Here is a 13919-nt window from a genome sequence, read left to right on the forward strand (position 1 = left end):
AAATGGTTAATTTCACTGAATTTGAACGATTTTCAAGGCACAGATTAAATTTTTGTTTTGTTTTTAAAACCAGCACATTTCAGTCAATATTTATTTATTTTAATTCTGGTATTTTTTATCATTATTTTTCAGTATTATTTTGTTTTTATTATTTATTTTTTTGCAGGAACAGCTTTTTACTATAAAATTCAATATTATGTGATAAATACACAAAATAAGCCGTATCCCCTTTTAAAAAATGTTTTGAAATATTTACTATTCAATTTTTAATAAATACCCATACATTATAATAGAATAATATTCCTTAGTGTTTTATTATTTTTCTTCAGGGAGTTTGGTTCAGATACAATATTTGTTCATTTGTTTCCAGAAACTGAGAAGTTCATTTCTACTTACTCTAAAGCCAAAGTTTCTCTGAGCAAATGGGTGAAAAAGAAAGCCATGCACGACTGGCTCAATCAGACAGCTTGGGAGAGTGGTTAATTGCTTTAAAGGAGCAGAACTCTAGCCCTCATTCAATTAGTTTGCGCCTGCCGTTCACAAAACTCAAACAAGTGCAGCTGCCTTCACTTAGTACTTAGATATGCTTTTAATGGAGCATGCATCGCATTTCAGCATTTTGTTAACTTGGCATCAAACCCAGCAGATCTGTGCTACTCGCAGAAAGAATCTGACAGAGGTTTAGAGTTCAGTGCCACAAAGGGAAGAAAAGAAATGGAGCTGTGTGAGTATAGGGAGGAAGAGAAGAAACTAGTAAGAGAGAGCAAAAGATCTAAGCTGCCTTCTGTTTAAAAGCTGTTACCACACAGCAAGAATCTCTTTTGAGTCTATTTTAAACTGAACAATGAGAACAAGGTTTATCCTGATCCAATAGGGTGGGTGTTTGTATGTAGAAAATACAAACAAAGCAGATACCAGATATTAGATGTAATCGCAGACTGACAAGACTCCTATTATAATTTCCCTCAACTATAATTTAAAGTCACAAACTGTGAAAATTAGACCTAAACAGCCTAGCATCTAACCTCGGTCTCACCTCTGTAAATGTCATGTGACCACACTGTATTTGCCAGGCATTAGCACTTACATAGTTCATTTGAATTAGACTGTTGAAGCGATCACAGAGGTTAATTAATACAAAGAATGCAAGATAACCTCTGTTGTTCCTTTGCGTTTCTTTCATTTTTGATCATTATTTCACAAAGAAATGCATGATGGTATGTGGTATCTGATATTAATGCATTTATTAACCCAACACTTTATCTAAGATGTATTATTGTGACACCTGCTATTAATTTGGCTATGAAGGAATGTATGTTCTCAACTATTTTGGCTTATTTGCAGAACAGTTTAAAACCAGCATAAGGAGCATCCACCGCCAATGCTAATGATAAGACCAGTGTTAGCTTAAAGCAGCACATTTATTTGCAGCTTATTGTCTTTTGATTTGTTAATGCATTCTTTGATGTCTGTTCATTTTCAATTCCCATTGTCACTAAAGAAGAATTTAATGTTGCTTGACAAGTTGCAAATGGGACAGCTGGCATGACATTTAAAGGTTGTAGTGGTCATTTTCAAGTGCACCAAAGAGCATGTCAGATTCAAGACACCATGAAGATCTTGCACCATCAAAGTAAGTACAAAGTACACAACAGACAGAAGGATCAAAGTAGAGACACAGTGCGGGTATCTAGCAACATCCCTGTCATAAAGAAACGTTCACTGCAGATATGCTGACATGATTTCAGTGGTTTCAGTAAACCTCGGTAAAATCTGGAGATTACTGTGTGACTTTGTGGGGCACGGAGCCTTCATAATACCCACTTAATACCCACAGCCAGAAATCTGGCTAAACATGAATGTGGGAGCCGACATAATGACCAGCTTCAGACTTTAACTACTGTTCGTGTCAATCCAAAAATCAAAGTAATAACTATGCATGTAAAATCTGGACAGTTTAAAAGTTCAACACTCAGACTTGGCATTAATGATACAATATGAAAAGAAAGCAATTTATTGCCTTAAGCCTGAGGGCCTAAGATGTTCTTTTCAAACTTCCAACTGACAAATAATAACAAAATCCAGTCACGAGTAGCTCCAGTGAGGTTAAAATAAACAACTCCAGATTGGAAGAGAAATAAAACACAATTATGTTATAGCCAATTCAATCTTCTAAGTACAAGGTGGCCTCTACACTGAAGAAGGTCCTGTGTGATCTTGTGTTCAGTATGACTGACCACCCATGTTTTCTATCCCATATAACACGAATATGTCTTTGTCATAGTGAAGGTGTAAAAAAACAATGAAATTATGGACGAGAAGAAAGAGTGGACTGCTTTAAATTGCAGTGTACAAAGTAAAAATTTTGTCTTCTTGTTCTTTGTTTTTGGATACAACCCTCATGAGTCAAGTAAGGACCGACCTGACTGACAAGCTTGTTAACACAGAAGGACTGAATTGTATACACGTGTCTCTTCTCTGTTGTCTGCAGTGAGGTCCAAACAGTCAGCAGCACTGACAGCACTGTACCATGACTTATGAAGTTTCTTACAAACCCCCTTGAAACAAAGCTCCTATATGTTTGATCCTCACGTGTCACCTTGTTTCGAGTGCCTTTCAGCTTCTCAAAATACCCAATGACTTCTACAGGCCTTTCAGTATACAGACATAATTGTGGACCTATTGTTCATATGTATGCTTATGTTTGTTTGCATGTGCAGCAGTGGTGGAGATAGGCTCACCCAGAAGGCTCCTCAAGGATTGTCCCTGGACAGCCCAACAGACAATGAGTGGCCGTAATCCAATCAATACTACAGAAAATTACCCTCAGATGCTGCACTGCACCACTAATGCAATAGTGAGACAGCTCACTAGAACATTAAAAAAACCTCTCTACCCTGGAAGATCCACATATTGATATATGGTAGCAGTTAGACAGATCACATGTGAATTTAAGAGAAAAGACAAATAGTTTGAAACTTCACTGACTGAACAGTGAACTGAGTTTCACTAAGTACCTTCCCTGTTTGGTATGCATGTGAAGGAAAAGCTCCTCGCTGTTGTTAGAAAGATATTAATTTGAAAAAAAAAGAGCTATTATTTGGAAAACCGTGTATGTGTCATATTTTATCATTTTTCCAGCACTTTCATTACAGCAAAGGACCCAAAAAGCAGATTTCCGCATGGTGTATGTATCCAAAAAAATACTCTGAGTCATGTGGAGTCAAATTAAAGAGGCTTTGTGATAATCATTGATATGACTCTCATGACCTGCACTACGATCCTTTTTTGTCTTTATCTGGCTTCTGCCAGTCTCTCTCTCTCTCTGTCTTTTCTCAAGCTCTAGCATCTACAATGGGAAATATCAAATTCAACTGAGCCTCTAATGTTTTAGTGTGAGCTATTCATTACAGCATCTCTGCCTAAATGGCTCAAATTATGAGCGCCAACTTCCCGGGACCTCAAACAGAAGCTTCAGCAGCTGAGAGAAGTTTCTCTAAAATTAGGCTCAAGGGTGTAGAGGGTTGTGCCTGTGGATATCAATGAGAGCAGACAGGATCACGGTGCACTGATCTTCAAATTTACAAACGCTACCGGCAAAGTTTCAAAGACCCCTTAGGGCACAACAAAGACTTAATGTGTGTGTGTGTGTGTGTGTGTGTGTGTGTGTGTGTGTGTGTGTGTGTGTGAGGGTCTGCGTGTGTTCGCTTACCTCCACCACAGACCTCTCCATTGATGTCCTCGCACTGACGGTCGTCACACTCACAGTTTTTGCCATGAACACGACTGTCCCCAGGTGGGTGGCAAGTACACTGTCCACACTGGCACTGACCTAGAAAAATAGAAACGTCTTCTCACATCTGAGCAGTTGTGTTGTGTTTTTAACAGAATAATCTTTCTTTGTCGGAAGTTGTTTATATAATCTTGTTGGAATTTTTTTCTATTCACTCTGTAATTTTAGGAAACTGATTTGCATACTGGCTTTAGTGTAGAATTTACCTCTGAGATCTAAGTTATCATAGGTGCTAACCCTATATTTAGGAAAAAAGCTAAACTGCTGCTCACACTTATAGTGGGGGAAGTAATCATTTAAGCCCCTGCTGAATTTCTGAAGTTGCTCCCTTGCAAAGAACTGAACAGTGTGAAATTTTTATGGTAGTTTCTTTATAATGGAGAGAAACTGAATATCAGCCAAAAATCCAGAAAAATAAAACGTATAGATTAATTTGCATGTCACTGAGTAAAGTAAATTTTTGATCCCCTACTACCCGGCTTGTTTTAGCCAGTTTGGCTCTGCGCCCATGTGGCAGGCAGATTACAGATCACTCAGTTAATCAGTCAATTACAGATAATCCTGATCTCACTCCAACCTCTCCACAACCATGGGCAAAGATGATGGGATGTCAGGAGATCAAAGGATGTCAGGGCCTGCAGAAGGCTGGAAAGGGCCACAAGACCTACAAGAAGCTTGCTGAGAAGGTGACAACTGGGGGTGTGATTATTCAGACATGGAAGATATATATAATTACTATCAATCATCCTCCGTCTGGAGCTCCATGCAAGATGTTGCCTCATGGGATAAATGGTAAATGGATTGGTTCTTAGAAAGCGCTTTTCTACTCTGCTGGGACACGTTGTATAAAACATGAGCCATGTTTTATACAACGTGCCGTATTAACCCATTCATACGAGCACTTCTATGTAAGTGCTTTCTATCTAACATTCATACAACTTGGAGTTAGCATCTTGCCCAAAGATATTTGGCGTGCAGACTGGAGCAGCCAGGGATTGAACCAGAGTTTGTTAATGATCTGGGCTGTTGAGACCAGCAAGAACACAATTAGTAAAACACTACCCAGTAATGGACTGAAATATGAAAGGTCCCCTTGCTCAATAAAGTACTGTGGCGGAGGTGTGATCCCTGGCTCAGCTGCAGAGGAGGGGTGGTGCAGTGAGCCCAAGGGCAGTGCCAGGGAGGTTGGAGGGACAGGTGGATGTGATTGTCCTGACAAGGATTTCCCTTTTTCAGTGACGTTGGACACGAGAGGGGAGAGGAGTGTGCAGCTGACTGGAAGTCGGCTGCTGAGTGTGCCAGAAAAAGTATTACTGTGTTCTCAATAAAAAGCTCAAAACGAACGAAAACACAGTGTGTCGGGTCCGAATCCTTTACAGGCACATATACAGGCCCGCCTTAAGTTTGCAAGTGAACATCTAAATAATTCAGAGAGGCTTGGAGAAAGTGCTGTGGTCAGATGAAACCAAAATGGAGCTCTTTGGCATCAACTTGGCTTGTCGTGTTTGGAGGAAGAGAAAGGCTGAGTATGACCTAAAGCCTAAAGAACACCGCACACCCAGTCAGGCACGGAGGTGGAAACGTTATGCTTTGGGGCTGTTTGCCCAGACCTCTACAACGGAGAGACCAAACAGCCATTTCATAAATGCATGGAGCAGCATAGAAGAGCCACCTCGATGGGACAAGACTCGGCTGTCTGTCTGCATCTAAAGGACAAAGGTCACTCTTTCGAGGACACCAATGTTCACATTTTGGACAGAGGAGACAGATGGTTTGAAAGAGGAGTTAAAGAAGCCATCTATGTCCACTGTGAATGACCATCTTTGAACAGAGGGCGGGGCTTACAACACCAACTGTTTTGAGATCCCAGACACCTTAACGCCCACTCACATCCTGGGCCATTTAACCTCAGTAAATCACATGATAGGGTGGGGCTAGGTTTCACAGTGGGTTCACCCGAAACCTTGGCTGATTGGGACCCACACCCGTTTTCACACCGTGGCTTGTGTGATTAGGTAGAGGATCAATAAGGGGTCCATGACCCTCTTGGGTACACTCCCATAGGGCTTAAAATCTGGGACCGTCAAACAATTGCTCTTAGACGTGAAGAAGCTTCTTGGATAAGAGGTTTCACTTCACAGACATAACCTAAAATATTTAGATAGTTTCTGTAAAGAGGAGCGCACCAAAATTCCATTGAGACGTGTGCAATCCTGGTGACAAATTGGTGTTTCTCCACCAAGTACCAAGTCATGTTTTGTGTGGGGATCAAATACTTATTTTGTTCAATTACATCCAAATCAATTTATAACTTTTAAGCAATGCATTTCTTTCTGCATTTTTGGTTGATATTCTGCCCCCAAACCCCTCCCCTAATTTTAATCAAGCTACCATTAAAATTTGAGACTGTTTTTTTTTTTTTTTAAGTGGGCAAATTTACAATTTCAGCAGGGGATCACATAATTATTCCCCCCACTGTACAGACTCTTTTCAAGCATCTGCATAAACAGCATGCTAACACAAAACTAGCAAACAATCTAACTGATATTTAAGCTGTGTATATGTCAACCACAGCTAAGCAGCAAGAGCCTGATCTAGAAACAGCGATAAGCAATCAGACTTGTAGCATTGTGGCCCCAATTTCTACTTGTACCTGTTTCTACACTGGGATCACAGTGGCGATTGCTGTGAAGCGCCCTTTGGCCTGGTTTCCAGCTGTGCTGTCAGCTTTGTGTTAAAACAGAAACACTTAAAAGACATATCATGTGTGTCCTCATTAGAATGAGGATTTGTATCAGTGTGTGGGACCATAGGTAAGATGAAAGTACAGCCGATGTCTGTAGATTTTAAAGGAAACAATAAAAACCTATTTAGTCTGTACCAAATCTTAAAATTAGGTCAAGGAAAACGCAGCGTTTTGAAAACGCTCTCGAAAACGCATACATTTTAAAACGGTGCTTTCGCATCACAGTGTGGACAGCAAAAACTGAGACTTTTTGAAAACGATGACACATTTTAGTCATGTGATGCAGTCAAGTGACCAATTAAACTAAGACAGCGGAGGGCATTATACAGCGGTTGTTTTGTTTGCTCTCAATTTTGACAGCCCTATTAAAGATTAATATCAGTTTGTACATGCTACAGATAGCTTTTCTTCAAATTCTTTAACTCTCACTCGCTTTTGCAACTTTGTGCTTTTGTGTTACTCGCAGCAACAACTCCACCTCATTGTCAGTCCATTTAAAAAACTCGGTGCTTTTCCTCGACATTTTGCCGCGACGTTTCAACGAGCCGGAAAGTAAATAAGGGGCAGACAGAAATGAGGCAGGTCTAATTATCTTGCATTCCAGTACTGGAACGTAAGTGTTTTCAGCCGTTTCAATGTGGACGGACAGCTCTGTGACAACGACTGAAAACGACAGTGTGGACGTCGGGCATTTTCAGACGAAAACGCCATTTTCAAATCTATCTGGGCGAGTGTGGACGTAGCCTAAGAGGGAGAGTAGCAGCCTGGTTGGTTTAACCTCTTCAGTTAAAACTGAAAGTCTGCACATTATTCAAAACCCTCTGTAGTTGTCTACAAAATTACACAAACTAAACTCATATAATTCTTCTTACATATATTTACAGTAACTGAATTATGTTTCTTTTTCTTTAAAAATCTAACTGTATAATGCAGTAGCAATATTATCAGTTCATCCTAAAAACTTAGTCTTTAATACTTGGCTGTTCTACAGATGAAGGAAAGACACACACACACACACGATTGATGGCTTTTAAAATATTTCCATTCCCCGATGCTGCAGACAAAAGACACTTCAGAAGGGTAACCTGCCCACCAAGAAAAATAATTGCACAAAGGGAATTTCTTGGTGCAATAAAGATTCTTAAATCACAGCACACACAGTGCCCCTCTTTTTCTTTTCTCTTGTTTTTATTGAGCTGGGTATGTCCTTTTTTTGCACAATCATTATTCACTCTGAGTATTTTCCCTGTTTGTTACCCTGCGAAGTACATTTTGTGTTTAGTGCCACCAAATTAGACCTAAAACACATCCATAATGTGTATGTGCCTGCCTTATCTTTCGATGACTCACTGGGGGAAATTAGGGGCAATAAATAGTGCAGAGCATGAATTTACAAGACAGCTACTCGAATGACAGCGTCATCTAATGTGTCGTCCATGTCACATCACTGTCACTTCTTATGACCACGCACTTCAGCATGCACAGACACAAACATAACAAGCTCTCGTCCTTCTTCACATACAACATACCACCATCTGCTCAGTGGACTCAGTTACCCTAGCAACCGGTGATGTCATAACACCCCTGCCTTATTGATTATCTCCATGGCCGTCAAGCCATCCACCAGTGTGAGTGTGTGCATGCGTGTTCATGTTTCGCGTGTGTTTCTTGCTAAAGTAAATGACACATTCATGTGCGTGTCTTAAGATCATTTTCATTCCATTTTTGAAAAGTTGAGAACTAACGGATACTGCTCAAGAAATTAAAGGAACACTTTGAAAACACATCAGATCAACAGGAAAAAGAAATCATGTTGGATATCTATATTGATATGAACCGGGTAATATGCCAGGAACAAAAGGATGCCACATCATTTGATTGAACTGAAAATTATCAACCTACAGAGGTCTGAATTCAAAGACACCCAGAAAATCTAAATTAAAAATGATGCAGCAGGCTAGTCCATTTTACTGAAATTTCATTTCAGCAACTCAAAATAGTACTAGTTTATATAGTTTGCATGGCCCCACGTGCTTGTATGATTGTTGTGGCTTTAACGTCATTTCAACGAGATTAACCTGAAAGCACTAGAAACACAACGAATATGACTGCACATTTACTCCGACATCATCCTAGTGCAAAGACAAGTGGAAGCAGACAAAAACAACAAGCACGCATGCTACAAACTTTACCCGAGTATTTAACAGCGTTAGCACATGATTCATCCTTATGGGACCTGATATGTTTAATATTATATTATAGATATATCTATATATATATATATAATATATATAATATATATATATATATATAGAGAGAGCGCAGAGCAGAAGAGAGAGAGAGAGAGAAGAAGAGGGAGAGGAGAGGAGAAGAACGGTGACTTTCATGTAGCTTTTACCTGACTACCTCCTCCTAGATGCTGACAGATGTAGTTAAAGGCTGAAATCCTTGGAAATCTGTTTCATTGAAACCATTGAACAACAGCACTCAGATTCAAATTTGTCAAATTTTGGCTTCATCCTCAACTATCACATTCTCATGAATTGGCTGGATTCCAGTCTAACATAGCAATGAAACTATGCAAGCTGAATTTATCGGCTTTCATGTTTAGAGCATACTGCATGTGAGTTATTTGTACATATGGGTTCGTTCAGGGTCGTTACCTAGTCAGGTTAAAGTCTGATGTAGGCAACATTTGAAGAATTGAATTGATAGATCTGACCACTGATGCATGCAGTGTGGACATAGTAATATTTAAATATGCTTACATGCACAAACTAGTATGATTGATTATTCCATGACCACATAACTTCAATATTGTTAAGATTTTAAAATCATAATTTTGATATCAGTTTTCAAATTGCAGAGCTGAGAATATATTGTACTTACTTAAACATACTCTTACATGATTTGCTGTGATTAGCTTGAGGTCTGAACCATAAAGTAGTCTACAATCCAGCTGCTAGGTTAATTCAAGCATTCACCCTATATAAATCATGTACCTGATATGTATTAAACAGATGGCTACAGAGACAATTTTATATATGGACTTTAAATTTAAGCAAAAGACAGGGCCACAAAATTGAACAGAATTGAGAAATGTCCCATCTACACTGTGTCTCATTCATCACATTTTCAAACAACAGCAAGTGGGCATAGGAGCCCATTGTTATGCCAAAGTGAGCACCAAAATTGTGCTGCACTGCCTGATCTGCATAAACACAACCACAGCTGTGACAATCCTTTCACCACAGAGCTGTGAAACTGACAAACATGCAGGCAAAACTGCAAAAAAAACCTCTTGGATTGCATCTACATTATCCGCTCTTTGCACCTGGAAAAATAAAAAAGCTCAAAAATGTCGATTTAAAGATTTAAATGTAAAATCAAATCCACTGCACAATATATTAAACAACGCGTGACCACAGTTAAAGAGTGCTTTCAGCATTGTCAGTCTGGTTTTCCCTCCTGTTTAAGGTCTTTTCACTAAATTTCATTTTCATTTCAGCAACAGCTGCAATGAGTCCTCCAGCACAACAGGTATAATGCATTAAGCCTAATGATGGCCCCTTATGTGCTCATCCTTTGCTCATATGTCCTAGCCCGTGGTGTGAATGAAAGCATTCCATCAGCATTCAGTATGCAGCTAGATTCACTTTATGTACTAAGTTTTTGATAGTCATCTAAAACCAATGTGGTAACAACTTCTTAGGGGATAAAAAAAATCAGTTTTTGTTATACAGACAATTAACTATATTTCAAAACCTTGCAAATGACACAACATTGTAAGATTAAAAACATTTTTTTCTACTGCAGAAGGAATGTGCTATTAAATGTTAAAAAGTAGCACACACATACAGTGAATGTCTACTACAGGCCACACTAGAGAGCAGAGAAAGGAATCCCAAGAATCAGCAAAAAGATGTTGAAAGCAGGTGTTTCCGTCAGGACATACCAGAGTATAAAGAATGTACTCCACAAGCGTCTTGTCTCCATCTTTCAGGAAGAAAGCTCTGAAGCTGCTGTTTCAAATTTCAAGGCCTTTCCTCTCAGACTAACATCTGTACCAGCCTCATTCATCCATGCCTAAGTGATTTTCTGTGTCTGTCTCCTTCAGTTTCTCTCTTTCTCGCTCTGTATCTTCCCTCCCACCTTGCTTCCTGTCTTCCTTTTTATTGTTTACATCTTTTGACATCACAGTCATGCAATGAACACATTCTTTCCAACCGTTGTGAGTTTCTAAGCACTACATCATTACTACAGACAGAAAGCAACTAGAAGAAAAATTATTTTTGACAATTAACTGTTTCCCTCGACAAGGGTTAGAAAATCTCAGCCTAGAACTGCACCGTATCTCATAGTTTCCAAATCCTAATTCTCATTTAGGTGTATGAACAGGAAACGAACAACAGTGAGATACGTTGCCAGGCTTTAAACGCTTACTGAATGGGCTGGAAACATTTTTTTTTAATGCAGTTCTGAAAGGGAAGCATTCATGAATCCCATTAATTGTTCCATTGCACTGTGTAAATTGAAGTTTCATTTTGTTGCAGCTTTTGGAGATATTTTAAAGGAAGTATAAGAGGAATTAAAGTTAATTAACTCTCTGTGCACAAGTTAATCTTTTCTGGTTCATTATGTGGTGGGGAACGCCATATGTCCTCAATCACGCCATTGGTTTGAGGCCGTCTTCCTGGCACAATATGTAATGGTGATACATTAGAAAAAGGCACAAAATGGTTCTGTTTTTCCTGCTTGTTGTTGTTGTTCAGTTGAACCTTGTGATGTTAACTTTTCTGTAATTTGTTGTCTCCATGGTAGCAACCGTGCACTCAGGTGTAATCAGCAGCTCCTTCGCCCATGGGTGAGAGTATAACATGCAGTACAAAGCACACATATCCTCCCTTTCCATTTCCAGCTGCAGAAAAGCTATACATCCCCCCCTGACTTCCCACACAGTCAAGTGAATCAATGCTTCACATTAACCCCTGACATATCTGCAGAGTCCAGAGACCAAGCAAGTTTTGTCCCTGTAGAACTGCCCACTGCCTATATTATTAGGTTCAATCAGTGTGCAACCAACAGAATAGCAAAGGTTTTACTGTACCATCTCCTGAGGTACAGACATACTGCCAGGTATTTCCCAGAAAAATTACAACAGTGTTTAGATACACTGAACAATGGCTTACACAGCACTGTAAAGCTGATTGATTAAGGTTGCTGCATCAGTGTAAAAAGGTACAAGAGAAGACACCCAAGTGTATGCAGCAGACTACCAGACAATTTGTCTTATTAACAAATGGCTGTAGCATCCTTTAGAACAATGCAGGCTGTCAATGCAAGGACAACTGTGCATTGTGCATTGTTAACTTTGGATGATGGTAAGAACTTGTTGTTTTTTGTCGTCTGGCAATGTGCATTACATGACTGAGACTGATGATCAAAGATTTTTTGGTTTGTTTTCTTTTTCTACACCTCGCTAGAGACTTTAAATCTAAAATCAAATCTGAGATACACTCTATGAATAAAATGAGAATAAAAGCTATTCGTAATTTATGGAACTATATCTTCTTTTAGGCGCACTGCTACGCTCCTGGATATTGTATCATCACACGCTGGCTGAATACTTTGCACAAAAATGTGAGAAGTTATGAATCAGGAACGGTTTGATAACTAATGAATCATTAATGAGTAGCTCCTAAATAACTGTAACTACTCAGCAGATGTTGACTAGAGAACAGAATGTGAGAGATCATGTAGATGAATCATTTGATAATTATTAGTTCATACAGTTCTTTCTGCATAAGCAGTTTCTGACTAACTCTGAACTCGTCACATGCTACAAAACATGGAGGATATGTATATGTCCTTATCAGTCTTCTTTTGTGCACCCTCTGTAACGTGTCACGGTGTGTGCTGAATAGTTTTAAGTGAGTCAAATTCAGTAGCAATGGAGCGTTTAGCGTTTTCCTCCAAATACCAAACACCTGGCAGCGTCTGAAACTGAAATATTCATTAACCTTCTAGATTTTTCGGACATCAATATCCAAACGTCTGCTGCAGTCTGACCATAAATGCCAAGCCTTTTTCTAGATCTTATTCTTACATCATCCATTTGGTATTTAAGTTTAATACCATTTATTGTAGATATGCCCAGAAGCGTTTAAGCCCACTTCTTGTAATGATTAATCAGTGCTGCTTTGCAAAAAATGACTCATTTGTTTCTCACATTGTTGACTGAAAAGCTTTCAGCTATGTAAACACCTAGTTGTTTCTTAATTAACTGTTTGTGTGTGGTCTCGTTCCATATTTTTTTACCTTTGCCTGCACAAGCAAAAGCATGTTTCTGGAGTACAAAAAAGCTTTTTTAAAAACACTTTTTCCTCCATTTCTCAAATTCATAATATGTATATTAGAGTCCTATATGAACACACAGATTTCTGCCAAAGACAGAATAGCAGTTATTTAGATTGAGATATTTCTGTCTGCACTGTTTTGTGCGAGCTCTGCTCCCTCCTTCGAGGTGGGGGAAGAAGATAAGAATGTTACACAATTCTGTGTACCAGTCAGAATTTAGCAATATCCAAATATACACCGGTCATACATCTGATTGTACAGTCCCTTAAACCAGATCCACGCAATCCTGGAAATGTTATATCTGATCTTTTCGCTCTTCTAGTCATGAATATTTGAAAATTGTTGGAAAATATTTTGAATGTAGGTGGCAATACACAATGTCATCACCTCTATTACACTGATCTTCCACATCTACTACATACACTATTCCCCCACTTTCCCTTACTATCGTCCAGCAAAGATTTGTGGATGCACGACTTTGAATAAACACAAAACACCTGGACCTTTGCTTCGTTAGCAGAACCACTGGTTCAGTAGCTGAATCTACTATTAGTATTAAGCCCCACTTTTACAGGTACCAAGAAAACAAGCTTCCTCTGTCTAGAAGCGCCACCTATGAATTACACAGTGCACTGTAATAAATCTAGACACAACCACCTGCAGTCTGAGAGTTAGTTGACATTGTTGCCAGAAAAGATTGTAACTAAATGTATATAACACATCCAGAAAAAAACCTTCACACACACATATATATATAAGTATGAGGACAAATGCACATCACAGCTCACAAACCAGATAAAAAAAACTAGCGCGTGTAAGGCTTCATTATGCTCACACATTTTAATGCATACTGCTGTATAACACAAGAGTCGAGCGATCGCTGTTAAGATAATGGCTCGGTTAGAGACGCCATCACATTTGACTGATGTCTGTAAAACGCTCATAAGGATGAATAAAGAGATGCGCAATTCTGGAAATGACCTATTTTACTCCAAGAGGTAAAAGCAGAGTGCAAGCCTGCTA

At 39.1% G+C, this 13919-nt stretch overlaps 1 protein-coding gene across 6 annotated transcripts in view; it reads right to left on the minus strand.

Moving 5' to 3' along the window:
• itgbl1 (integrin, beta-like 1) overlaps positions 1-13919 on the minus strand; it is a 50625-nt gene that overhangs the window by 9870 nt on the left and 26836 nt on the right. For 5 of the 6 annotated variants that reach the window (XR_006054519.1, XR_006054520.1, XM_042221817.1 and 2 more), the window contains one exon: positions 3713-3832. Coding sequence is in view for 4 of the 6 variants with exons in the window: in XM_042221817.1 (XP_042077751.1) it covers positions 3713-3832 (120 nt within the window). In the remaining 2 variants the exon portion in view is untranslated. The remainder of the gene's footprint in view (positions 1-3712; positions 3833-13919) is intronic. The other variant, XM_042221816.1, reaches the window with a different exon arrangement.

The sequence above is a fragment of the Haplochromis burtoni genome, unplaced genomic scaffold, assembly GCF_018398535.1.
Source record: "Haplochromis burtoni strain Fernald_Lab_line unplaced genomic scaffold, NCSU_Asbu1 Contig_75, whole genome shotgun sequence".
In the NCBI taxonomy this organism is placed as follows: domain Eukaryota; kingdom Metazoa; phylum Chordata; class Actinopteri; order Cichliformes; family Cichlidae; genus Haplochromis; species Haplochromis burtoni.